General features: G+C 48.1%; 1 protein-coding gene across 2 annotated transcripts in view; it reads right to left on the bottom strand.

The window, feature by feature from the left end:
• Positions 1-265: 265 nt before the first annotated feature.
• Positions 266-27,033, bottom strand: part of LOC143357880 (uncharacterized) — a 46,706-nt gene continuing 19,938 nt past the window's right edge. The window contains exons 2-4 of one of the 2 annotated variants that reach the window (XM_076794532.1): positions 9,528-10,223; positions 6,323-7,814; positions 266-6,278 (exon numbers count right to left, since the gene is read on the bottom strand). In XM_076794532.1, the coding sequence (XP_076650647.1) occupies positions 6,538-7,814; positions 9,528-10,223 (1,973 nt within the window). In that variant the 3' untranslated portion in view covers positions 266-6,278; positions 6,323-6,537. The remainder of the gene's footprint in view (positions 6,279-6,322; positions 7,815-9,527; positions 10,224-27,033) is intronic. The other variant, XM_076794533.1, reaches the window with a different exon arrangement.

Genomic DNA, 27,033 nt, shown 5'->3' with positions numbered 1-27,033 from the left:
AAAAAAAGGAAGAATTCGGCGTAATCATATTTTCACCCAAAACTCGATTGTTTCAAAATGAAACATTCTAAATGTACACACGCAGCTGTATTGATTCGACCACCCACCCGTGTACATAAGCATTTCCATGGCGTTGAATTTTTCAACAAAAAAGAATGAAACAATCCCACCTACCTTATTTCCAAAGAAAACAGTTTCCGCTCTTTTGTCTTTTTGCATTCGTGATGCTGCAAAGGGGGCTTCGGGACGGAATTAATAACGCGAGTCCGTTCAATGTTAACTTTGTATTTTTGTTAATAATCGTCGTGGGGAACCGGGCCAGATTAAACGGCAACGATGATTACAACACAAAATATACAGGTAGTCGAGAGATTGTTTTTTCCCGGTGTGCCGTAGCACTCGGAGCACCGTGTATGGCATAATAGTTACACATAATTTATCCAACTATAGCGTAATATCGTTCGTAAAAAAAAGTGTCGTCTCTGTACTGTTCTCTTAATCATTTTCTCACTATAATTTCTCTCTCTCTCTTTCTCTCTCATACTCTTCTCAGCACATTCACACGGATACGTTTTATGTACACGTAATCTCTTTTTCTCTCTCTTTTTCTCTCTTATACATATCTCTTTCTCGAATTCTCTTTCTCCCTCTCTCTCTCTCTCTCTCCGTGTTTCTTCTAACTAAACCTCGAAGAGACGTGTGTCAGTGTGTGTATGTATGCATGTGTGTGCGTGCTCGTTACACGCTCCTTTGCTCTACAAGTATTTTTCCGACCTATCTAGAACAATAGCGGACAATATGGCGCGAAACGCGCGTTCAGAGCTGTCTGAGCGCGCCGATAACCATAATCGTTATTAATAGAATTATAATAGAATAATTATAATAAAAATAATCCTTTAACTTTAACAATAATATATATATATATAGATCTGTCGTCAATACATATATATATAATATATATAGAGATTTTTCTTGTTAATAAATAGAGCAACATATACATAATATTAATCGTCGCTAAACTCATATCTTTATATTACACGTAAAACGATGGCGAAAAATGGGGTAGTTGCTGGGTTCAAAAGGGGGTTGTTGTTGGTTTATGGGGTGGGGGGGGGAGGGCAGGGGAGTGTTGGCTAAGGGGAAAAAGTATGGGCGGGCAAGATCAAACGGAGGAAGCTGAACGATTTCTCAACAGGTTCTGTCTCCCTCGTTCTTATTTTTTTCTCTGTCTCTGCCCCGTTCGATTAGAACGCGTAACCTATGTGTACATATGTATAACACGTGTGAATATATATATATATACATATTTACAGAGGAAAACTCCCGTTCAACAACGATGATCGTCTAATTAAGATTCACTCGTGGGGTTTTGCTTGGCGGTGAAAGAGAGCACCCTTCTTCATCATCTCCGTCATCGTCATCTTCTTCATCTTCTTCATTTTCTCCCACTCTTTATCTCTCCGGGGAAGGGGGAAGAGTTCTCGACAGCCGAGAAGACTCGACGGATGTTGAAGTTGATTCGACCGTTGTCGAAGGATCGTGAAATGACGAAGAGCAAGGATGGACCGAGGGTTACGAAAGACAATGCGCGGGGGGAATTAGAGGATCCGAGATTTTAGCGTGTCCGGAGCACGAAAAAATGGTGTTCGAACTAGGAACGAGACACGTGGACGTGGCGTTCGAAGAGGTAGAGCGCGATACGAAGCGATTGTTCGATTGTATGATTGAAAGACACGAGGTTCAAGGACGCAAAAATGTAGAGTGCGGACGCGCGTGCATGCGTGTATGCATATGGATCGATTCTCGCGACGAGATCAGGCCGTGCGTCTCGCCCTTTCTCTCTTTCGTTCTCTCCTTACTGCTATCTCTTAAATTCCCTCCTCTCGTACGATCCTCAGGGTGCAAAAATTAACACGTTCACATTTCTTATGCACCTCAGACAAAGGTCCACGTTGTTTGTATAATACATGCAACGTGGACCCTTACTCGAGGTTTCCATTCATTCGTAAACGCTTTTATGCCTATTAACCATTATGCTTATCAACCATTTCTGAGGATCGTACGGGGGTTGGAATTCTCTCTGTTCTTCTATCTATTAAATTCTTTCTTTCCTTCCAACTTTAAAAATTCTCTCTATCCTATCTATTAAATTCTCTCTCTCACTTTCTCTCTATCTCTCTCCTCTACTATCGTCTAAATCTTTCTCTCTCGCTTTCCCACGTCGAAGTAAAGTCTCCTGAAAGCGCACGATCGATCGAGGATCGTCCGTCAGCGAATCAATTCTCTCGGAGCGCTTATAAAAATATATAGAAAATACTTTTGGATATACATACATATACATACACATATAGACTCCCTGATCGGCAAGAATGCGCGGACTTGTCGGATCGTTCGCGGCTCGACGAGAGGACGGACGAACTCTCGGTGTACTAGAAATCACACTACCGATGCACCGGTAACTGTCGCTTGTCAACAACTGAAAAAATGCGGTCCATTTCACCCGACAGTTTTCTAAGCGAAACAGACAGTTATTTCTCTGAAAAAGAAAATAGAACAGACAACTCTTTTCGTTCGTAACACGGCTAAAATATGAAAACAAAATATCAACAAGACCTCTTCGAGGCAACATAGCTAAAACATTAACGAGCCATAACAAAATTTTTCCGAACAATGGAGGTTCTACACTCGCATGATCTCCTAGCAATTTATTGTACGCTTGTTGCGCACACAATTTGGATGATCCTGTATATTACACTCCTCTCTGATCTGTTTCAGACTTTGTTTCCAACACGTTTCCCTATCTACGAATTTGTTATACGTTTACTGTATGTACACACAATCTGTACAAGGAACTCGTACTTTTGGAGCCCTTGTTTCAGACTTTGTTTCCAGGTGATCCGCAGGTGAAAAGACACGAAGGCGACAGTTACCCGAGCAGCACAGTAGACCGTGGTTTCGAGGGATCTCGAGAGAGATCCCTGGATCGCTCGGTCTCGCGCGTCTTTCTTTCCTGTTTCTTTTACGCGGTCGTTTGCATGGCGATCGAGACTCTCTCTCTCTCTCTCTCTCTCTCTGTCTCTCCCTCTCTATCTAATTCGACGAATTCCTTCCCTGATTCCCGGAAGCTGCGGGCGGTATCGATTCGACGTCGTTCGGCCGAGTGGCTGGTCGCCAGTATCTCGTGACACCGGAATATTTCGTGCGCGTATCTACGCGCGATTCTCGCATCTGCATCTCGATCGTTCCTCGATCGCAAACAAGGGCATAAAACGCGACCGCCCCGTAAATAACGATCCCCAACGGCTTGCCCGTAACCGAGCATTCTCTCTCTCTCTTATTCTCTCATTCTCTCGTTCCTCCGCCGTCTTTTCCCGCCTTTCTCTTAGCCGCGTCGTCTCTCGCGCGCTCCTTCTCCGTCTCGAAAAACGCTCGGCCAGCTCGAGAATCGACACCGATCCCGTCCTCGTGGTCGAGGAAACGACTCAAAAACAGCGTTCACTCGACAAAACCTAGGAATTTCCGTCCCGCAGCCGATTTCTCCGCGAAACACTGCAACAACGATCCCCGGCGATTTTACGGTAGTGCACGGTTACGTTTACATTGAAATCTGCACGGTTAAATCGGCACCAGTATGCAATGCCACGAAACAGTGAACATGGAATAAAGACAATTTCATTTTCAAGTATTGTCGTCTGACCTTGATAATTGCAGCACCAATGGATAGCTGAGATCTTTCCGATTAAAATGAGCCCAAACACGAGGTAAATCGGACCAATCGTACCGATTTAATACGGAGAAATCTGCGTCATAGTTAATAATTAATTAAGGCAAAAATAGTCTGATCTGTATCGTGTTTGGACTCGTTTTAATCGGAACGATCTCGGCTATCCGTTGGCGCTAAAATTGTAACGGCAAGACGACAATTGTTGAAAATGAAATTTCGTCCCGAATTGATGCGAATTTAACCGCACTGTGGACACGAACCTCGCGGAAGAAATTTGCAGGATCCGAGATAAATTGCAACCGTGTTACCCCATCGCGGAAAAAATACAGTTAGAAAATAGAACGAAAAAGCTCCGGAGTACTATTGTTCCGCGATTTTGCGCCGTCTGCACCTGTTTAGCCTTTCGCGGCGGTGGTTGCCGATCATAAATCGGTTTATGGGTCGATAATCTGCATGTTGGTCCGCGATCGTTAAGGATTTCGCGGGACTAAACTTTAAAGTGGGATAAGATGAAACATAATTAAAGTCAGATATCGCGATAGTAATGGAACATGCTGCCTTTTAAGCTTAGTCTCGTAAAATCTTTAACGATCAAAGACCGACATGCAGATTGTTGGCCTATAAAACGAATTTATTGCATCTAGCATGATTTTTCTGTTCCCGATGATGAAAGTATCAAATTTTATTATTTGCGTCGGCGTTTGTTTCGCTTGATGCGCGCTGACTCGCGATGTCAAAGGACAGATTATGCTGGCGAATCGACGAGCTGGAACGACGACGGAATTTGCTGGAACGGATCGCGTGTGAATTTCTTTCGTTCTGCTCTTATCAGCGAGCGATGGAAGACTCTTTCCTGTTTCAGATACAGACACGATTCGAAAAGACAGTTCACCATGTGCTAAACAGCTTTTCACATAGAAACACAACAAATATTTACCGTGAATCCATTTGAGCAGTTCACAGGCCAAATCGATTGACCATCTATTTTATCGATTTTCTCTGCTTTTAATTTTGCGGAGACACTCGATTTAGCAAATCAGCCAAATACTCGTTCATGTAATCTACTCTATACGTTTACTAGTGACTAATCGACGGTGACTCGTTAACGAACTACGGATTTGTATGCGAAATAAAAATTGCCTGCACTAATTGCAAAGGTACAAGAGCTATATAGACATTTATTTCTGCTCGCGCGAGTAGCCTCAACAGAAAGAGTCTCAATCGGTCCTCGCAAGAGCACATCCAGCTCCGGCGAGCTTCCAGCAGGAAAGGGACGCAAAACGTTTATCGAGTGATCGGATATAACGGCGGCACGTTCCCCGGCTCTCATGTTCCCTGGATACTCGAGGCTGCGCGAGAGACGATCGAGCGGATCGCGCGACGAAAACGCGTGCGGAATGAAGCTCTCTCTCTCTTTATGTACAACTTGCTGCTCCAGGACGCTATCTTACGCGCTAGTTCAACGGGACTGAGTCTCGAGTCCGTGCCGGGCGTGATCGTTCTTTCGGAGACGCGAAAGGTGAGGGGATGAAAAAAGAAGCCGGTCCTCGCTGGCGAGCCGACGACGATCGGCGACGGATCAGTCGTTGACGGTAGTCTGTGTGTTCCGTCTAAAGGTCTCCGTCGTTTGCTCGTCGCCCGGCGAGGAGAGAAGCTGCGCCTCGGGTGTGCACGATTCCCAAGGTCGGGGGGAATGCTTGTCGATCAGAGACGGACAGGCAAGACAGACAAACAGACAGACGGGTTGGACAGACAGGTGAACAGACTAGCAAGCTGAAGACGACAGGTCGTAGCGACCGATCAGAGTACAGTAGATTCTCGTTCGTTGCGCTCCCGATCAAATGCTCCTCCATTTACGCGAGCCTCCATCGTTGGATTTTGTTCGCAAAAAGGTAGGGAATGTAGAACCCATTAAGTATGAAATTTTTTCATTTTTGCTCCAGGTTGTTAAAACGATTTATGCCAAAAATTTGTATACACACTAAAAACTCTGTGCATCGATTCTTGCAAGATACGAGAGCTACGTTTCTTTTCTTTTCGGATTTTTTGAAAGAGTTCATTTCTATCGTGAATGCATACAAATCCGCGGGTTAGTTACGATGAATTTGAAAAAATATCTCCGTTTGGGGATATGCCAGGCACTTGGAATGTATTTAGTTGTTTTTGTGCCGCTGCTTGGTGCAATCCACGCGCATGATCTTAAATACGGATCATGGTACGTAATGGGTTAATGGAGATGGTAATTTTCGAATATTGTTCTATGCAGATTTTATGCGTTCACGACAGAAACGAGATGCAGTTTAGAACAGTAAAAGCGTTGGAAGAACATAAAAATAAATTTCTGTTTCACTCTAGTTTCTTGCAAGTCAGGTAGAAAATTTTGCATTGAAGATCACGACTTCGATTCCGGGGTGAGTTAGATGTGATCGACGCCTCGTTGAAAAATCGCAAAACCTTCGGTTTTCGTGCAACGATCGAGTACCTACTGTATCCCCCAAGAGTGTCACCCTGAGGAACGTCGTCGACCTGTCATGGTCGAAGTTGTCGACGCAGACTCAACCCAGAGCTGGTCGAGTCGAGAGAAGCTTTCGCACGAACATGATCGACCTGGCTTAGTCCAAGGTGTCTAGCACCGAACCGAGAGCGGGACGAGTCAAGAGAGGCTTTCTTAGTTCCGCCTTAGTCCCAGGTGTTTAGCACCGTATATTTTCCTATCGAAGCCACACTGGTCTCGGCCAGGTGCTCCATGGCACTGCTGCACAGCCCAACAGAAAAACGATAACGAGGAACCCTCGTTGTTCTCGTGCGGTCCACTACTGGTTGCAGGGTGGCGAGGCATGGCTCTGAGGGTGGTTCCTCGCGGACGCGTGGGTGGCCTCTCTCTTCAGCCTCTGCTTCAGGTGCACCTTCGCGTGGCGTTTCTTCTCGTCGCTCCTCGCGAACTTGCGGCCGCATTGATCACAGCAGAACGGCTTCTCGCCGGTGTGGGTCCTGACGTGGGTGGTCAGATGATCGCTCCTGGAGAACGAGCGCATGCAGATGCGACACTGGAACGGTTTCTGCCCGGTGTGGATGCGTATGTGTCTGGTGAGCTCGTCGCTGCGGGAGAACCTGCGATCGCATCGGTCGACGGGACACGCGTACGGTCGTTCGTGCACCGGCGTCTTGCTCGGCCGATTAGGGTACTTCCTGGGCTTGACGGGAACCAGCCTGAGCGGCAGAGCGCTCTGTTGGTACACCTGCGTGAGGATCTCGTGGCCCTTCGAGGTGCTCGGATTGATCTCCGCTAATTGAACGCTGGCGTTCCCGGCGGACAACGGTGGTTGTTGTTGTTGCTGTTGCTGCTGTTGACTGGGTTGGGGTTGTTGGAGCTGCTGTTGCTGCTGCACGGCGGGACCGTAGCCGCTCGTGCCGATCGGCTCCTGTTTCAGCTGGGTCTCCTGGTGGTGGTGATGGGGATGATGGTGGGACAGGAGGTTGGGGTCGTAGGCTTCCTCGTGCGCCGTCAGCCAGCCGGCCGGGGTGGTTGTCGGCGTGTCGTGGTAACCTGGCGGCGGGGGTGGCTTCGACTCGACCTGGAGAAGTTCGACGGTCTCGCCGCCGTACGGGGCCGAGTGTAGGGTGGGGTGGAGGAACGGCTGACCCGTCAAGGTTAGGGTCGGCGAGGGCAACGGACCCCAGAGCTCCTGGCTGGTCTGCTGGGGTTGTTGCTGCTGTTGGGGTTGTTGTTGTTGGCTCTGCAGCGTGTTCAAGGTAGACGACTGCGTGCAGGTGGTGGTGAAAACGCCTCGGTAGGTCAGCGTGGGCACGTTGCAGATGTTGACGCTGGTCGCAGGCGCCGAGGACACCGAGGAGGTCGAGTGCGGGGAAGAGTACAGGATCACGCCGCCTTGAAGAACGTTGCACCGGTCCGCGTCCTCTTGCGTTTGATGATGACGAGGAGGGCTGGTGGAGGGCGGTGCTCCAGGCGTCCCGGTGTCCTGCGAGTCCTGATGATGGTGATGCCGGTGGTCCCTGCCAGCCGAGTTCGCCGTCTCATCGTCCTCCGCGGTCGCCTCCTCCAGCGACAGGTCCTCGCCCGCCAGGCTGCCTGAAAACGATTCATCGAATCCACGATCAGTCTCGCAATCGACTCGCTGGGTTAGAGGGTGCTGGAGGGTGTGCAAGACAACAGGTGACAAACACGGACACACACGTGCGCGCACACACACAGATGGTCCCGAGAGAAGGTTTCGGGGCGTGCACGCGAGCAGCGGTTCAAAGAGAAAGAGCTAAGCGAGAATCGACAGGAAGGACCGTGCGATACGGGGGTGGCTTTATCTGCGAGCCGGGAGCGTACCGGCCGGCTACTATCTGTCGTCTGCATCCTGTCGTTCCGTTACTTCCTTCCTACCAGAGTACGCAATCGTCTCTCGCTGCCTACCGAGAACAAAGTCGGGCTGCTCTCAGACACCGGAGAAACTGAGAAACGTTCTAGTGGCGATCAGCTGTGCTACAGAACTACGGGATCGGGACCCCTTCTCTACCGGACCAAACACATACGGAGATTAGGCAAAGTCAGACCTAATCAGTTACGAATCTCGAGGTCGGGGGTTGGAGTCACGGCTGTGACCGGTACGCTCCGCTTCCTAAAATCCTACAGAAACCAACATCGAACCGTCTCGCGCAAAAATGAATCACGGAGGAAGCATCATCTGCGTCTCTCGTTCGTCGAGACGTCTCTCCGAGGAGAGGCTAACTGCATCAGAAGAGTTGGACACATTTTAAGGGACGCCGGACAGATCCAGCCGGATGGAAACCTGGGGAAGGGAAGAGGACGCGAGAGTCAAAGTCGATGACGCGTCGATGATAAAGCAGAACACTCTTGAAACTCGCGGACGATACGACGGCTACCGGCTTGGCGGTGAGGGTGGTTGTGTTGCTCTGGAGGCAGAGAGGGTGGGGGCACACCGGGAGCATGAATGAAACGGCAAGGGGCGGTGGGAGGCGGTGGCGGGGTTAGAGGCGGGTGCGGAGGCGATGCTGGGAGGAAGGGAGGCTGGGAGGAGGAGGAGGAGGAGGAGGAGGAGGAGGAGGAGGGTTTCTGAATGTCGGGGTCGCCGAGTATTGATCCGCGACAGAGCCGGGCGGGTTCGATATTAGCCGTTTTCGCGGAGCGGACGCGACATACGTCACGCAGGCAAACGCGGCCGCCCGAGACTGTGTACCGTATGTACACTGGCGCCTCGTGCTCTACCTTTGCGGCAGGGCCATGCCTCGCTCACTGCCGATTTCCCCGAGGCCCTCGGTGAAATCGACAGCGGGAAATCCGGGTTTTCGGAGGGGTGCGACGCGCCGCCACGAGGGTAGCAGCAACGGCAAGAGTTGGCGGATATGCGGAAAGGGAAAGTCGGGGCGGGACAACACGGCCGCGTTCGTGAAACGCAGGGTGCAAGTGCAAGGTCGCCTCGGTTCGAGGCGGCAGCGACGACGGTCGCGCGTTGCCCGATCGTTTATTTGCCGCGCGCGCAACGGTGCACCGTCGTTGGAAACCCGAAACGCGCGAACACTGGCGTTCCCCGTTAACGCAGCGAACTTCTACAAAGAGACACATGATATTCCGTAGAACCTCGGATACCACGCGCGTGGCGCGCGGATGACGTTCGCGCTTCGAGAACGCGTGGACAGGGTTCGGGGGTTCGGGGGTTCGGGGGGTTGGGCATCGTGAAAAGAAGTTAATCGTCGATGAGAGAGTTTTGTCTTTTTGTTTGTTTGTTTGTTGTTGTTGTTGTTGTTTGTAAAGGACTGCAGAGATTTTAGGTACCTGAAATAGGAGGTGGCTCGACGAGCACGGAGGGGCCGAAGAAGGACGGTAAATCGCTGCTGGTGGTAACCGGCGTGTTAAGGTCACCTGGCTTATCCTTCTCGACAGGCTCCTGCAGGTCGTCCCGGCAGTCTTTCGAACAGTCCTTCTCCTCGTTGCCGGCCTGCAGACGATGTTTCGCGTCGCCGGTATCGCTGGACGGCGACGAAGCGTCGATGTGCCGGTGCTGCTGGTGGTCTTCGAGCCTCTGATGGTGCTGTTGATGATGATGGCGGACATGATGGTCCACGGTGTCCACGTTGTTATGGTGTTGCGCGTGCAACGGCACGCAGGTCGCCAACGACAGGGTCGGCACCGGTTTGTTGCAACCGGTGGAGGTCGGGCAGGTGGTCGGTGCCGGCGTCGAGGTGCCGCCACCACCCCCGACGCCGCATACGATCGAGTTCGTCGATGAGGTCGCCGTGTTGTACGGTAGACACGCGTCGAAACTGAGCTGCACCGTTTGCAGGTTGAACGTGGGATGATGATGATGGTGGTGATGATGCCCGAGGGGTGGCGAGGAGAGCAAAAACGGGCTGGTGGCCGCGTGGGGCTGCGAGCCCACCACTTCCATCCCGTCCATCGTCATCCTCTGTAGCTGATCGCCTGTCTGTCCGCCGGCGGAAACCTCCTCGGCACCGCACTGCGTGTCCTCGCCTGCGGTCGTATCGTTCAACGCTATTATTATGGTTAAAATGTTGTCTTCCTTTCGGCGTCGCCCTCAGGTACTGTTAATACACGGTATCGTTCTTACTCTCTCTTTCTCTCACTCTCTCTCTCTCTCTCACACTCTCTCCCTCTAACGCCCGTTCAAAACTTTCTCACACTCTCTTTCTCTCGGCGGAGGTACAGAAGCGGTGTTAGTCCCGATCGTCACGACGATCGCACAAAACTCGCGGGAAACACGTGAACAAGAGAACGCACGGTCTCGTAATCAATTACTCAGTCCTTCTCTCCTCACAGTAGGTCCCTTCTTCCCTTCTAGTTCGAGTCACTGGGTTAGTAGTCAAGCGAACGTAGCACGCGCTCTCCCCCTTTTTTATCCGTCGCGCGGCACGCGCCGCGAGTCTCTCCTTCGGCGAGGCAGACACGAGGGAGCGGACGCCGGGCGGCAAAAACCGTGTACCTCGATCGCTCTCCTCTCTGTCCTCCTTCTTTCCCTCTCTTTCTCTTTCTCTCTCTCTCTCTCTCTTTCTATCTGTATCTCCCTCTGACGTGAGACGTCGCGCGCGAGCGCATTCCGGCGATCTCCGCCGGGTAAATACACCGTACAACCACCACCAACCACAAACCACCACTACCACCACCACCACCGCCACCGGTCGAGTATGTGCGCGCGACAGAAAAAAATCCAATCTCACCGAGGGTCGTGACCGATCGTCTCGATCCGGTTCGTCTCAACGATGACGATCGTGCAAGGGAGGAACGTGAGAGGATCTAGCCGGCACGAGGGGGATGTGACGGTACTCGCGCGGCGAGTCCTCTTCGAAGCGATGTTCACCGCGTTCTCCGAGCAAGAACCTCGCAAAAGAGGTTCGACCGGCGTGTGTCCGAGGTCTCTCTGCGATCGCTTCTTCGAGCGAGTCCTGTGCGCGTCGACGATCTCGCGCGCCTGTGTCGTCACGTAGGTGAAGGCGCGCGCGCGCGACCGCGCGCCTATTTGTCGTTCCGTTGTCCTCCGTCCTTTTCTCTTCTCTCCTTCGTCTTCTCCCTCTTTCTCTCTCTCTCTATATATATATGTATCTCTCTCAGTCGTTATTTATCTCTGTCTCTCTCTTTCTCTCTGGTTCGTTCAGGTTTACCCGCGGAGAGGCCGACGTGTGTGCACGTAGGCAGAGGTATGTGTACACCTCTTCGCGCGCGGCTGGGTGTGCGTGGCCGAGAGGAAGCGGATCGCGCGAGTCCGGAATCTCGTCGGAGGACGCGCGATGCGTGGGGGTCGCGCACGAACTGAGCCGAGCGGCGGCGCGCCCCGTAGTTTTATGAATGGACCGCGGAGACTGTCCCATATTTGGAAGCGGCGAGCCGACCGCCAGCCAATCCCCGCTCTGCGGTCCCCTATCAACGCGCCGCTGTGTTCGTGACGCGTATATAGCCGGCCGCGTCCGTGTCGACGTACACACGCGCCGTCTGCCCCCACCCCGCAACCCACCGCCCTCCAAAGCGGCTGCGAGCCGCTGCTAGCTGGCATCTCACCGTTCCCCCCACCACAGGCTCGTGCCTCAGCGCGCTCCTGCCTTCCCCTGACCCCCCTCCCTCGCTCCCACCAACAGTCGCCGTGCGACCCCCTACTCCGACGCCGCTCGGTTCTCCAGTGACGTAGACGCGCGTGACGTAGGAACCGGCGCGCGCGTGCGAGCGAGTTCTCCCTCGCGGCGAGGCGCGAGGCGAGTTTTGAATCGCGATCTCTCCCTTCCGTCTCCATCCGTTTTCAAAGGCTCCCGTGACTTTCAAACTTTTCCTGACTTCCGTCGAACCTTATCGCGCGCGCATTAACGCCGTTTCACCCGGTGGTTTATTCAATACGATTCCTCGCGGAACAGCTGGATTCAGAATGAGCAGAATGTGACGCAAGAGGACGATCGATGCCGCCTCTCGTTTAAATTAGACCTCATTGTTTATAGTCTCTCCATCCTCGTAGTCCGTCAGGTGGCATTCCTTTGTTTCCCTACCGCTCCGTACCGGCGAGCGACAGGAAACTTTCCCTCCGGATCGTCTTCCGCCGCGTTCTCCGGCCTGTAATCCACTGAATGCGGCGGTTTCTCCGCACCCTCCCCGCGATACGTAAGCTCGCGGCTTGCTGACGCTCTCTCGGCGCCGGCGTATGGACGCCTCGCGTCGCTTTCGACGTGACAGGCGTCGTGGTAACGCTCGGGAACTCGCCGCTACCGGCTCCCTCCCTCTCTCTCTCTCTCTCTCTCTCTCTCTCTCTCTCTCTTTCTTTCTCTTTCCGACTCTCTGTGTGTACCTTCGCGCGCAACGCTTATCGATCGAAAACCGCTCACTCGCCGGGGGATGGAAGCTGTTAGTCGCTCGTGAGGATCCCAGGAATGCTACTCCATACAGTACACTGCTAATGTTAGCCTCTGTTAGTATCCAAGCCCGGGTTACGATGCTTATTGCGTAATCTGTTGCGGGAATGGAAGATTCGATTTTTGGTCGGACCAGTGGCGCGCCGATACTACTGACTTTCTATTTCTCCTTCTAGGACGACCCCGGACAAGATACTTTTCCACAAGGGCAGCGTATAGAGTCATAGTCATCAGATTTTCAAGAATTATGTTTAACGATCATACGTGATATACCATTTTGTTTAACTGCTTTGTTTAAGAAGCTTTTGTAGATGTTCATTTGTAGACCAGGTTTAAAGTCAGAGTCCTATCAGAACAACGTTTACATACGTCGAGAGGTAATACTATTTATTTTGAGGCGGTTCCTTAACCCTTTTGTCAATTGCCAAAATTTTCCATGATATTTAATCATGTTGCACTTTCTGTGCTTCATATAATAAATTAATCTGTGATTATCTAAAAACGTACAAATCATTTTGCTGTTTGTCAACACAAATATTGAAAGTGGGAACCCGGTTATTGACACAAGGGTTAAAGAATGACAGAGCTAGTCTTCTATAAGCTACCATTTTGTATGGTATACCAGTGCGTCATTTGTTCATCTACGTAGGTCTCAATTCAATGTACTTCGTTTAAGAATCAACTCATTAATAGGGAGCGCCCTGTCTGATCAAAACCTGCGTCGAGGGCAATACTACTGATTTTAAGTGGTTCCTTAAGGAATGATAGTTAATGATCAAGCAGCCAGCTAATATCCTACAAGACAGCATTGACTCTCAGGCCAATGTGTTTCATTTAACCCTCAACTATGTCACAGTCTGATTAATCCTAGTCTATCTACTGACAATTCCCGAGAATATGAGACGATCTAGCAGCACCGATTCTTCAAGGCCACTCTACATCATACGGAGAGGTGAACCCACCCTTGTCTGATTAGTGCTAAACAAGATATATCAAACATCAAGATCCAGGCCAAGTTTACGGCAGTCAAAGCATCGAATACCAGAGAAACAATTCAAACCCCTGCAACATTTTCACAGTAACCTCAAACTGTAAATATGGATCTTCCGTGTCTGCCGCGGTTTTTAGTGAGTAATTGTTATTTAAAAAATCTGGAAAAATTCATATGGTTCCTTCGGACATCCCAGATTGAGATTACCACAATGATTTGTTGAAATATTTGATTTCGTAAACAGTCTGCAGCAAAGTGTGTGAATTTTGTTGGAAACTAGTCGTAAAGTAAAGTAGTCGACAGTGACTTCCAGGAAGGTCGTCTATCTCGTTAATGATCGTCCTATCCCAAACTGAGGTCGCATCGACTCTCAAAGCGGAAGCAACAGGTGAGATCTCGTTCCGGGGTCGAGTCGACAGTTTCCGATCGCTGTGCGGGAGCGTCTCGATCATGCGGGGCGGGAATAATTAGTTCTCGCGGTCTCCGCTCGGTTCCCATTCCGTTCCGGGCCGCGTATACTCGGCAAAGGAGCAATTTCCTGTGCAGACCACCGGACCGTCGCATTGCCTCGCTTTGCCTCGCCTCGCCTCGCCTCGCCTCGCGTCGCGTCAAGTACCACCTGTATGAACGCGCGCGTGCCGCTCTAACGTATGCCGCGCTTGTGCATGCGTGCGTGCGCGCCCGGTTACGAGCGGCACACGCGCCTCTGCGCACGCGCGAACGATCTTTTTCTCTCGCGGGCGTCGCGCAACCACCTGATGCCCTATTTGGGGCCACGCACGGCCACGCGACCGTTCTCAGTCTCCTTTACTTTTTCTCTCCACTTCTCTCTCTAGCTCTCTCTCTCTCTCTTTCCTTGTCGTCCTACGTATCCTGATACGGTGACACTCGCCTCTCGCCTCCTGTTTTCCCTCTTTCCATCGAGTATCCTTCGGTGGAGCTTTCCTCCCGGACGCTCGGCTCAGAGTGCTCGATCCTTCGTCTGCTCGGCGTCGCTCAACATCATCTCGCCGTATTTTAAATATGTAATAATTTCAATAAAACGTGCATGTACCGTAACGGAAGATGCGAATACGTGTCGAATGAACTATAAGGAGAGTCACTTTTGAAACACGTACGCGATCATGCTTGCTCGGGAAGGGTTCGAACGCGACGAAGGAGAAGGCGAACTGTCGGGATCCTCTCTTTTGTCTCACCGTCGATTCTTTCCGCTCGCTCGGAATGGCGATCCCGAGCCGGTGTCGGAGCCGCGGACAAAACGCGGTGACTAAAAAAGGCCGTCGTCGGATTTACCGCTGTCAATTCGCGGCACTAAAGACACACCGTAGGAGGCAGCCGATCGGTGTAAAACGAGCTGCGCCCGTGTTTCTCGATTTGGCTATCACTCCGCCGTTTCAACTTCATACCCTGCCACGGCTCTTGTCGCCAGCCCCCTTTCGTCCTCCTTTTCCTCGTCCCCTTTCCACCAAGACCCCCTCGCCTCCTCTACCCCCGACTGTGTATCACGTGGGTCTGAGATTTTCTTTTTTCGTATTTCTGCTCGGTGCCCCCCCCCCCTTTCGGCCAACACGTCGAACGCAGGGGGGCCCCACTCGGTAATTTCTCTCTTTAATCCCCCGAGCCTTTTACCAGCACGTCCGCGGGGACGCGTAAACGGAAGCGATTTGATAAGACGGAAGAGCGTTTATCGGGCGACGTGCGTTCACTCGCGATGGACTATGCCGAGGCTTCTCTCCTCGCCGACTAACAGAGATAAACGCGACGATTCATGCTGCGGGGAAGAAAAAATAACGACGCTGAAAATACGATGCCGCGGATCTCGAGGATCCATCGTGGTCGCGGTTCCTTCCTTCCCTGCTTCCTTACTTCCTTGCGATTCTTCCTGCTTTCGGGAAATCGCGGGACTACGTTACTTCCGATCTTTCGCGGTTTTTTAATACGATACGCGGCAATTTGCGATAGTAATCTTGTCCCGATTAAAGAGTCCTCTCTGTTCTATTTCACGAATTGGTATAACGCGAATTCTTTAACACAGTACGTAGCCATCGAAATGACTGAATTATATTTGACTTGGTATATTTTGCACGTTGGAATATTATTTGGATTATTTTGGATGATCATTTATTATTTTATTATTATCTCAAAGGGACCATTTGCTGATTGAATTATGTATTTTATGTCCATCGTATCAGTGCTTACTCTGTGTCAATTTTTCCAAGGGAAACGAGTTGAGTTGGAAAAATGCGGGACGGATGAGTATTAATAATCATAGTACACATCGTACCAGAAATTGTGGTAAATAATCTGACATTTCGTCGAATCTGTTGATTCCAGTAATAATTATGCACTGACTCAGGAGAACTGTGGCTTAATCGACACGATTATGCGATGAGTGAGTGAGTCATGTACACTGTCGGTCATGAGAAAAATAAGATGGTTCAAGAATGATTCTCATGTATGTTTTGTTACCTTATGTCATTGCTACGCTAGAAAAATTATCGAATTTCTCGAATATTCGAATTCGTTTTATAAGTAGAGAAAGTAGACTTTTCACCAGCTCCTAGATCGGATCTATATGTTCGCAGTTAATTAATAATATCAATAACTCTGCAAAGGTTTCTCACTCTCAAGATACCCGGCTAGGCTACAGCTGACTCTTAATACCTAGTTAATTAATGCCAGTAATAACGGATACATGTTCGATCCGGGAGCCGGTCCAAATTCGGAAACTCGATCGTGTGTTACGCTCAATCTTTTTCACCGTATCGCGTGAATAACGAGTCAATCTATTCCTTTCACTGCGTTGACGTTACTGCCGCGATATACTAATTGTTTTCAAGTCGTGTGCAACTAATATTCGGTTCATTCAATGTTGTTCATCGAATGCTGCTCATTCGATATTGGACAAATTTAGAAAGTCTTTTTTTGAAATTTCAGCGACGTGTTGTTTGTACTGTATTTTTCGTGAACTTTTGATAAACCGTTCCGAGAATTCTATTTCGATAGAAGTTTTTGGAACCAACCGTTCAATTTTACATGGATCTCGGTCCTAAAATAGAGCCTGGAACGAGACCGTTCACGATAACGCGGAACCAATTAATCGTGTCACACGAGTCACTATAACCTGTTTCCTGAAAAAAAGACTCTCGAGATACATGATGGTCACAATAGTTGTTCACCCCACCCTGGTTATCCATATCTTGCGCCTGTTAGAGTGATGGTGTCAGCCTGGACAGGTATCCTGACCGCTGGGATACCATGAGTTTGTTTTGACAGACTATCTATAATCAGTTTAATCTCGAATTGTTCATAAAATCATAAATCTCAACAAAAATCCCAGCAAAATGGTCAATTACAATTTTATTAAACTCTAGATTGCATTACATTTCCCAAATTCGTATTTTACATGAATGCACGAAAACCCACTGTGTAGTTATCAATTAGCAGTGATTGTAATAGGGTCGACATCTACAGCAACTATCACTGTCGGTCGCGTCCCTATCTTCTAAAAGCAGACACTAACATAACGCTTAGCTCTGCTACTCATATTTACAAACACGACGGAGAAGCTTAATAGGTCACAAGGTTATTCAGGTCGTTCGCTCCGTCGGTAGCGATGTTGTCAGCCTCGAAGACGACGAACAGAACTATACCGGGTGAACTTCCAACTAGTCGCAAAGTCTCGACGACCAAGAACTTCGCTGACAATGCCAGCAGACTATAGTCCTTCGGGCAGTATCTCACGCCTCTTTCCATTGAAAGCAGACTCCAACAGAGTATCTAGTTCGCAAAGAGATGCACGTGGGGTCACGAGGTTAATCAGAACACTTCAGTGGTAGCGGAGGTATGTCTATTTCAGTGGTAACTAAATTACGAACGTCCACAACAATGGTGGTAAAGGCGAAGTTCGACAAAAGCACGAACAAACAGCGCATCTAGGAGACTGAGTCTCGTCGACCGAGAACTTCACCGACAACAGCAACAAACTATAATTCTTTAAGCAGTATGTGTCTCGCATCTCCTGTCTCTAAAATCGGACTCTGAAAAATCAGCCGTCCCATCGCAATTCCAAAGAGAAGCATAGGGGATCACAAGATTAATCGGGTGGTGTACATCGACGGTAGCTAAGGTGTTAGTCCTGAAGATTTTGAAAAGCACGGGCGATCGGTACGATACCGGGCGAGTTTGCGGCGCGCGGCGAGGCCAGGTCTCGTCGACCAAGAACTTCACTGGCAACAGCAACAAACTATAGAGAGAGAGAGAGAGAGAGAGAGAGAGAGAGAGTCTGGTCGTCGGAGATCGGCCGGAGGTGCATCCGAATCTCCTCTGTTGTCAGAGAGCGAAGTTGTCTGTGCCGCGGGAGCGTGGGTGTCGCGCGTGCATCGATCTCGAGGAACGCGCGCGACGTAATCCCGCGAGGAAGAGTTAGGCACGCGGCGCGTGTGCGTGCGGCTCGCGACTCACGCAACTACGCCTTCTGTGTTCGCTTGCTCGTCTTTGCTCTCGCTCTGTCTCTCTCTTTCTCTTCCTCTTTTGCTACTTCTCTCTCTCTCTCTCTCTCTCTCTCTCTCTCTCTCTCTCTCTCTCTGTTGCGCTTCTGGCACGAAAACAAAACGTTTTCTAAAATTACCGACGGCTCTCGAGAAGCCGGTGGGCGCGGACTATTCGCGGTGCGACTCCGAGCGATTTTGCGCGGGCGACCCTCTCTATTTTGAGCCGCCACGCAACCACCTGAGCCACCCAGCATCCCCAAATACCCGGGATGACTAGCGGTACGCGTGCGTCCGCCTCGATCTTTCCCCGCGAGAGACAGGGAGGGAGGGAGAGAGAGAGAGAGAGAGGGAAGGAGAGCACACGGCCACCACCGTGCACGATGAGTCAGTCAACCGATGTAGAACATTTTTTGGCACCTGGTCAGAGGTCTCGCTGATCGAACCCGCAAGAACACGTCGAGAATGGTCCGAGCGAAACGTGTCCGACGCGGGAAAATGGACGTCGGGGATGCTGGCAGACTGCACGGCTTTGGTTGGACGCTGAACATTTCGAGAAACGTTTTGTTGGTGATGTTTGGGACCATGGAATTGATCTTTTGTGTCAGCATTTTGTGGGAGGATTGTTGATTAGATAGCCAAGTTGAAACGAAGTTCATGTTTGAGGGGTTTGGGAGACGTTTCACTCAAGTTCCAGGTGATGATTAGAAGCATAAAGTTTGTTCCGTGTGTCAGGTATAGGAATAATTAGGAGATGAGTAGCTAGGGAGCTAACAAGAAATTAGGTAACAGATATTGAATTGGGAAGGGTGGGAACGATGGCTCCTGCGACGAATACGTAATACAGTTTTCGACGTATTGCGTATGAGCAGATCATAAAATGGTCGGCAGTGCAGCGATATCTTTCGTTGGAATATGACATACCCTCTCGTTCTGGCACGCAGCGGTGTCGAGCAGACAACTTCAAAAGAAGAGGAGGGGATAGAGATTTTGTTGTCGCGGAAAAAACATCGTTGTCTTATATCGACAGAAAACTGTGTAGCCTTACGCAACGGCAAGGTGTCGCGGTATTTACGAATTCGGGCGTTTACCTCGGCTCCGACGCCGACGCTGTGCTCGAACAGCTGAGCTCGACGCAGCGGACAAAAACTGTCGCGGTGGATTTTGTATAGGTATACCCTCCAGTGATTCTCGACGAAACTGATTAAATTTTGAATTATATAATTATGGAAATAAATAGAAGACTGCTAGACAAGAAGAATTATTGATCCTAAAGGAAACTCGTTGTTTTCTCACCGATGCAAACTTACGACTAGATCTCTCGATACTGAACCAATCAACTGTGTCACTGAATAGATCGCTTGTCTGACACTTGCTGACCCTTTCTACTTCCCCGAACCAGCTGCTTCCGAGAAGGAAATCAATCGAAAAATTTATAATATATTTTTAACTCCCGTCGAGTATTCTTATGTAGAATTATTAATTGTTCGTTGTGATTACGCGACACCCTGTATAAGCTTCTCGCGCTGAAGAAGACCGACTTCGAAAACTTCGCTGTTACGCAACGTGCTCGGACTTAGAGAAGTAGAAACGTGAGCAGCTACGAAGAGACACGTTTGCCGAGCGTGGAAGACGAAACCTTATACAAACAAATTCCAGTCCTCCACTTTTTATTCCGTTATTTACCTTTTTGCGTAACGAGTATTCAGATTTCCTATCCAATGGGCTTCTTGTCTATTAAACGTTAACCCTTGCGTCGAGTTTACGTGCTTCTTGTACTTCTTACGTTCCTTTTTTTTAACGTATGTCGCCATAATCATCGAGATACACGCTCCTGCCTTGTAGCAGTTCGTTCATCTTCCCAGCGATAGCAAATTACTCATACGCAACCACAATAGAATAAACCGGGCATAAAATAATCGACACCACGAGCAGCCGACTGTGCAGACCACGAAGCAGAGTTGTGGTCAGTGGGAATTGACACACAGAAAAATTTTCACGTAAACGAATTGTCACAGAGAAGTATTGTCATATAGAGAAATTGTCACATAGAAGAATTGTCACACAGAAAAATTGACGCATAGAGGAATTGTCACACAGAAGAATTGTCATACAGAAAGATTGTCACATACCAGAATTGTCAGACAGAAAAATTGTCACACAGAAGAATTGACACACGGAAAAATTTTCACGTAAATGAATTGTCACAGAGAAGAATTGCCACATAGAGAGATCGTCACATAGAAGAATTGCCATACAGAAAAATTGACGCGTAGAGGAATTGTCACGTACAAGAATTGTCACACAGAAAGATTGTCATATACCAGAATTGTCACACAGAAAAATTGTCATATACCAGAATTGTCACACAGAAATATTGTCATATACCAGAATTGTCACACAGAGAAATTGTCACACAGAAGAATTGTCACACAGAAAAATTGACGCATAGAAAAATTGTCACACAGAAAAATTGTCAAATAGAGAAATCGTCACACAGAAGAATTGTCACACAGAAAAATTGACGCATAGAAAAATTGTCACACAGAAAAATTGTCAAATAGAGAAATCGTCACACAGAAGAATTGTCAAACAGAAAAATTGATGCATAGAGAAATCGTCACACAGAAAAATTGTCACACAGAAGAATTAGCACACAGAAAAATTGACGCATAGAGAAACCATCACATACAAGAATTGTCACTCAGAACCGTCACTACTTCTCACCGACATTCGTCTCGTATCGCAAATGGTACTCGTTGCGAAAATGACAATATTCACTGGACGCTCGACGTGCTAACTAATATAAACGTTTTCCCGTTATGTCAACGCAACACGACAAAAATAGACTTATAAAAACGGTTGAATCAAGAAGCAAAAAGACGGTTAGCAAACAGCGGATACCGATTCCTCGATCACCAGGTTAACGATGTCCGGTTCTCGCGGGAAACGTGGAAAGCGGACTTTTCGAACGATCACGACAACTGCCGCGCGTTATGAATCGACCGTGAGATGAAGAGTTCCCAGGAGATCGATCATTTAGTATCGTTACAGAGGCAAAGAAACCGCGTAGATCGTGGAAAACGCGGCTTGTCAAGGGCAACGCCTCGGGAAAATCGATTATCCCCGATGAAGTCGTTCCCCGTTTCGAGCCGAGGGTCACGACCGTTCGAAGGATGCTCGGTGAATTAGAGAAAGGACGTTTGATCCTGGCGTTAACGAGGTTCCCACTCGTTCCTCCCTCTCCTCCATCTTCCTTTCTCTTTCCTCCTCTCTTTCTCTCTTTTTCTCTCTTTCGTTCTCGCTTCTTCGGTCTATCGTGATTCGAGGCGCTCGTATTGATTACTCAATGCACCACCGGGCGTAATCGCGAGAACGGTGAACAAGAAGTCGTAGCATGCCTGTAACCCACATCCGGACGCAATTAGGGACGAGCATGTTTTCGTGGCAGCCCCGAGTGCGTGATTCACGCACACCAGAACAGCCTTTCAGCGTTGCTCGCCGTTTCAGGGGCGCATTAATCGGTTTCGCGATCGATCCATCGATCCTTGCGGCTTGTTTTGCTTGTTGTGCACTTTGGGCACTGTGCCTGGGGTCTACGACAGATTTGGAAATGTTTCTCTCGAGTTAGCTAAACATTCTGGAGTCTAACAGAGCGGGGTTAATCGTCATCTATCACTGCACAAGTTTTAAATGACTTGAGATTTCGTCGACTCGTGTTTCTTAAAACATACTCTACAAAAAAATATATAACTCATGTAATTTTGGTTACTTTTACTTGAAAAAAATCACACGTGTGCTTCAAACACCAATAAATACGTTTGCAAAATCCCAACGCGAAAAGTTCAATAGTTTTTCCTGAAGAAATTCTTACAAATCAAATCTCGAAAATAAGAATACATACCCCCTCGAGTGCGCTCCTGTCGTCGGGTCTCGCGAATGACTCACGAACCGGCGACTCTATTCTTTCGCACGTTTTCGCGCGACAGGTCTCCTCGATTAACGATCGTTTCCGGTCGGCTCCGGAGGATTCCCGGCGGTCGGTTCCCGACAATCACGCGTCCCTCTCTCCTTATAGCGACGTTATCGCGTATTGATTGCCCGTTTCCTCTTCGCGAGCCTCGGCGTCGCACATAATGCTCGCATACTATTTAAAGCCACGAGAACCGATCGTCCGATCGTCCGACCCGATCGAAAACGAAGAAATCGAAGAACAATCCATCGAACGTAAGATTAATCGTCTCACGGGGGAAGAATAATGAATAGCGGGGCTGCTTTTGTCGAGAGACGAGACCGCATCGCGGCAAAAGCCGATCATCGTCCACCGGTTTCCTCGATGATCGCGATGACGTAACGCCGGTTGCAAGGTCGTAATCGCCGAACAGAAGAAGACGAACAAGAAGAAGTCGAAGAAGAAGAGGGATAGAGAAAGAGACCTCTTTAGACGATCAAACAGAACGCAGGCGATTCAAGGGCCCTCGTAAAATCGTTGCCCGCGGCCCGGCTGCCTCCGTTATCCATCAGCGTCTCGTTCGCAACGCTCTACGCAACGAGAGAGAGAGAGAGGAGAGCGGGCCAAGAAGATGAGAGATTTTCGTCTTAATCGGGCCGGCCCATTAAGGGAATTACGTGGGCAGAGCTCGCGAACGCTACCCAGAGGCCCGAACACAGCAAAAACCAACCGGAACGCGTCGAACGGAGGCGAGAACACCGGCGCGCGGCGTCTTCGTCATCTTCTACCTCTTCTTCTTCTTTTCCTTTCCTCGCGATCCGCCGCGCGGATCCCGCGACGAGACGCGCGAACGAGCGCGTCTATTTACAGGAAATGGGTCAACGCGGCCGCGAGTCGGCAACGAGCAACGACTGCGAGGGATTCCACCGTGGATCTTGGAATCGTGAGAGAGCGATCGTCAACCGGGCGGAATTACCACGGAATTTCGAAGAAAGAGAGAGGCTCTTCTCGGACACACGCGGATCTTGGTTCAGGCTCTACGGCCGGGCGCCATTTTGATCTCGGATTGACCGAAGACTGCATACAGTATTTTACTTAATCAAATACATTTGCCGAAGAAGAGTCTGCGGTTACTCTTCGTTTTATGTGGGATTACGCGGTTTAGGGGTGTCTTGAGGCTGGGCGCCATATTGTTTAGAGTTCGAGCGTCAGGCGTTGCGTCTATAATTCAGCCTGTCTTCAGTCTAACATTTACTATTTGAAGTATATTGTGGAGACTGTAACAAAAACAGTCGTTTGATTGTAGTCGTACTTAATTGTACAAATTAATATTCACGGACGAAGAGAAAGAAAGAACGAATAAGAAGACTGCATACAATATTTCACGTAATCAAATACATTTGCTGAACAAAAGTCTGCGATTCCTTTTCATATCATGTGGGTTTTACGCGTTTTAGGGGGCTGGGCGACATATTGTTTAGAGATCAAGCGTCAGGCGTAGCGTCTAATTCAGCCTATCTAACATTTGCTATTAGAACCATATTGCGGAGACTGTGACAAAAACAGTCGCTTTATTGTACTCATAATTATTTGTACAAATGAGTATTCAAGGACGAAGAGAAAGAAAGAACGAATAAGAAGACTGCATACAATATTTTACTTAATCAAATACATTTACTGAACAAGAGTCTGCGGTTCCTCTTCGTATTATGTAGGTTTTACGCGGTTTAGGGGTGTCTTAATGGTGGGCGCCATATTGTTTAGAGATCGAGCGTCAGGCGTAGCGTCTAATTCAGCCTATCTAACATTTGCTATTAGAACCATATTGCGGAGACTGTGACAAAAACAGTCGTTTTATTGTACTCGTAATTATTTGTACAAATGAGTATTCAAGGACGAAGAGAAAGAAAGAACAAATAAGAAGACTGCATACAATATTTTACTTAATCAAATACATTTACTGAACAAGAGTCTGCGGTTCCTCTTCGTATTATGTAGGTTTTACGCGGTTTAGGGGTGTCTTAATGCTGGGCGCCATATTGTTTAGAGATCGAGCGTCAGGCGTAGCGTCTAATTCAGCCTATCTAACATTTGCTATTTGAACCATATTGCGGAGACTGTGACAAAAACAGTCGTTTTATTGTACTCGTAATTATTTGTACAAATGAGTATTCAAGGACGAAGAGAAAGAAAGAACAAATAAGAAGACTGCATACAATATTTTACTTAATCAAATACATTTACTGAACAAGAGTCTGCGGTTCCTCTTCGTATTATGTAGGTTTTACGCGGTTTAGGGGTGTCTTAATGCTGGGCGCCATATTGTTTAGAGATCGAGCGTCAGGCGTAGCGTCTAATTCAGCCTATCTAACATTTGCTATTAGAACCATATTGCGGAGACTGTGACAAAAACAGTCGTTTTATTGTACTCGTAATTATTTGTACAAATGAGTATTCAAGGACGAAGAGAAAGAAAGAACAAATAAGAAGACTGCATACAATATTTTACTTAATCAAATACATTTACTGAACAAGAGTCTGCGGTTCCTCTTCGTATTATGTAGGTTTTACGCGGTTTAGGGGTGTCTTAATGCTGGGCGCCATATTGTTTAGAGATCGAGCGTCAGGCGTAGCGTCTAATTCAGCCTATCTAACATTTGCTATTTGAACCATATTGCGGAGACTGTGACAAAAACAGTCGTTTTATTGTACTCGTAATTATTTGTACAAATGAGTATTCAAGGACGAAGAGAAAGAAAGAACAAATAAGAAGACTGCATACAATATTTTACTTAATCAAATACATTTACTGAACAAGAGTCTGCGGTTCCTCTTCGTATTATGTAGGTTTTACGCGGTTTAGGGGTGTCTTAATGCTGGGCGCCATATTGTTTAGAGATCGAGCGTCAGGCGTAGCGTCTAATTCAGCCTATCTAACATTTGCTATTTGAACCATATTGCGGAGACTGTGACAAAAACAGTCGTTTGATTGTACTCGTAATTAATTGTACAAATGAGTATTCAAGGACGAAGAGAAAGAAAGAACGAATAAGAAGACTGCATACAATATTTTACTTAATCAAATACATTTACTGAACAAGAGTCTGCGGTTCCTCTTCGTATTATGTAGGTTTTACGCGGTTTAGGGGTGTCTTAATGCTGGGCGCCATATTGTTTAGAGATCGAGCGTCAGGCGTAGCGTCTAATTCAGCCTATCTAACATTTGCTATTTGAACCATATTGCGGAGACTGTGACAAAAACAGTCGTTTGATTGTACTCGTAATTAATTGTACAAATGAGTATTCAAGGACGAAGAGAAAGAAAGAACGAATAAGAAGACTGCATACAATATTTTACTTAATCAAATACATTTACTGAACAAGAGTCTGCGGTTCCTCTTCGTATTATGTAGGTTTTACGCGGTTTAGGGGTGTCTTAATGCTGGGCGCCATATTGTTTAGAGATCGAGCGTCAGGCGTAGCGTCTAATTCAGCCTATCTAACATTTGCTATTTCAACTATATTGCGGAGACTGTGACAAAAACAGTCGTTTGATTGTACTCGTAATTAATTGTACGAATAAATATTCAAGGACGAAGAGAAAGAAAGAACGAATAAGAAGACTGCATACAATATTTTACTTAATCAAATACATTTACTGAACAAGAGTCTGCGGTTCCTCTTCGTATTATGTAGGTTTTACGCGGTTTAGGGGTGTCTTAATGCTGGGCGCCATATTGTTTAGAGATCGAGCGTCAGGCGTAGCGTCTAATTCAGCCTATCTAACATTTGCTATTTGAACCATATTGCGGAGACTGTGACAAAAACAGTCGTTTGATTGTACTCGTAATTAATTGTACGAATAAATATTCAAGGACGAAGAGAAAGAAAGAACGAATAAGAAGACTGCATACAATATTTTACTTAATCAAATACATTTACTGAACAAGAGTCTGCGGTTCCTCTTCGTATTATGTAGGTTTTACGCGGTTTAGGGGGCTGGGCGACATATTGTTTAGAGATCGAGCGTCAGGCGTTGCGTCTAATTCAGCCTATCTAACATTTGCTATTAGAACCATATTGCGGAGACTGTGACAAAAACAGTCGTTTGATTGTACTCGTAATTAATTGTACGAATAAATATTCACGGACGAAGGGAAAGAAAGAACGAATAGGAAGACGGGGCGAGTATAAAGAAAGGGGGAAGAGAAGGGAAAGGCGAAGCCGGGAAGGAAGCGAGAAATGGACGAATGACCTAGCAGAGGAAAAGCCAACGGACCCGACGTAACTGTCAAAGTGCAAAGGCGCGATCCTGTCGGGGACTTCAGCGGATCCGTTCGACATTGTATTTACGAGCGATATTAGCGTTACCGGACGGCCGGGTCGCGTTCTTAAAACGACGATACTCGAGGAGCCTGTAAATCCAGCGTCGCGGAGGCGTATAGGTGAATTTACTATCGAGCGGAGGGCCGTAATTTACCTGGCACTTCCTCGTTTCTCGGCCGTTTAATGCGTAATCTCGTTACAATGAGCGGGCCCCGTCGAGGGTACGAGACGAGACAAACCGCGAGACGCGCTCGTTACCGTCTTTTCTCCTCGTTTCATTTTTCTTGCGCTCCCAACAGTCGAGCAGCTGCCAAGGAAACTGCTAGGATGCTGGACCGTTTTCCTGGACGAGCGAGAAATTTTACTGTCGGGCCCCCACAGCCCATTTACTACGAGAACTTCTAATTACTTTTGCAATGAAATAAGTGAGTACCTACTTTCTTAATTTCTGTGGTTGATTCAAAAACACGCGAGCTTGCTGTTTATATTATCTTCCTGGGTTTAGTGGTTTCGAAAATGTTCAATAAAAATTGAATTTTTACCTCACTCCCCCAAAACTCGTGTGTTCGTTCCTCTAATAGGAGTGGGAAATATGTGTCAAATATTTCTGCAGGAATTACAATCTACCAGGAATGCATCAAAGTCAGCGGATGTCGTTTGAGCACATTATTCTATC

Source organism: Halictus rubicundus, chromosome 10 (assembly GCF_050948215.1).
Source record: "Halictus rubicundus isolate RS-2024b chromosome 10, iyHalRubi1_principal, whole genome shotgun sequence".
NCBI classification, from domain to species: Eukaryota; Metazoa; Arthropoda; class Insecta; order Hymenoptera; family Halictidae; genus Halictus; species Halictus rubicundus.
This window is presented reverse-complemented; position numbering and strand designations above follow the sequence as displayed.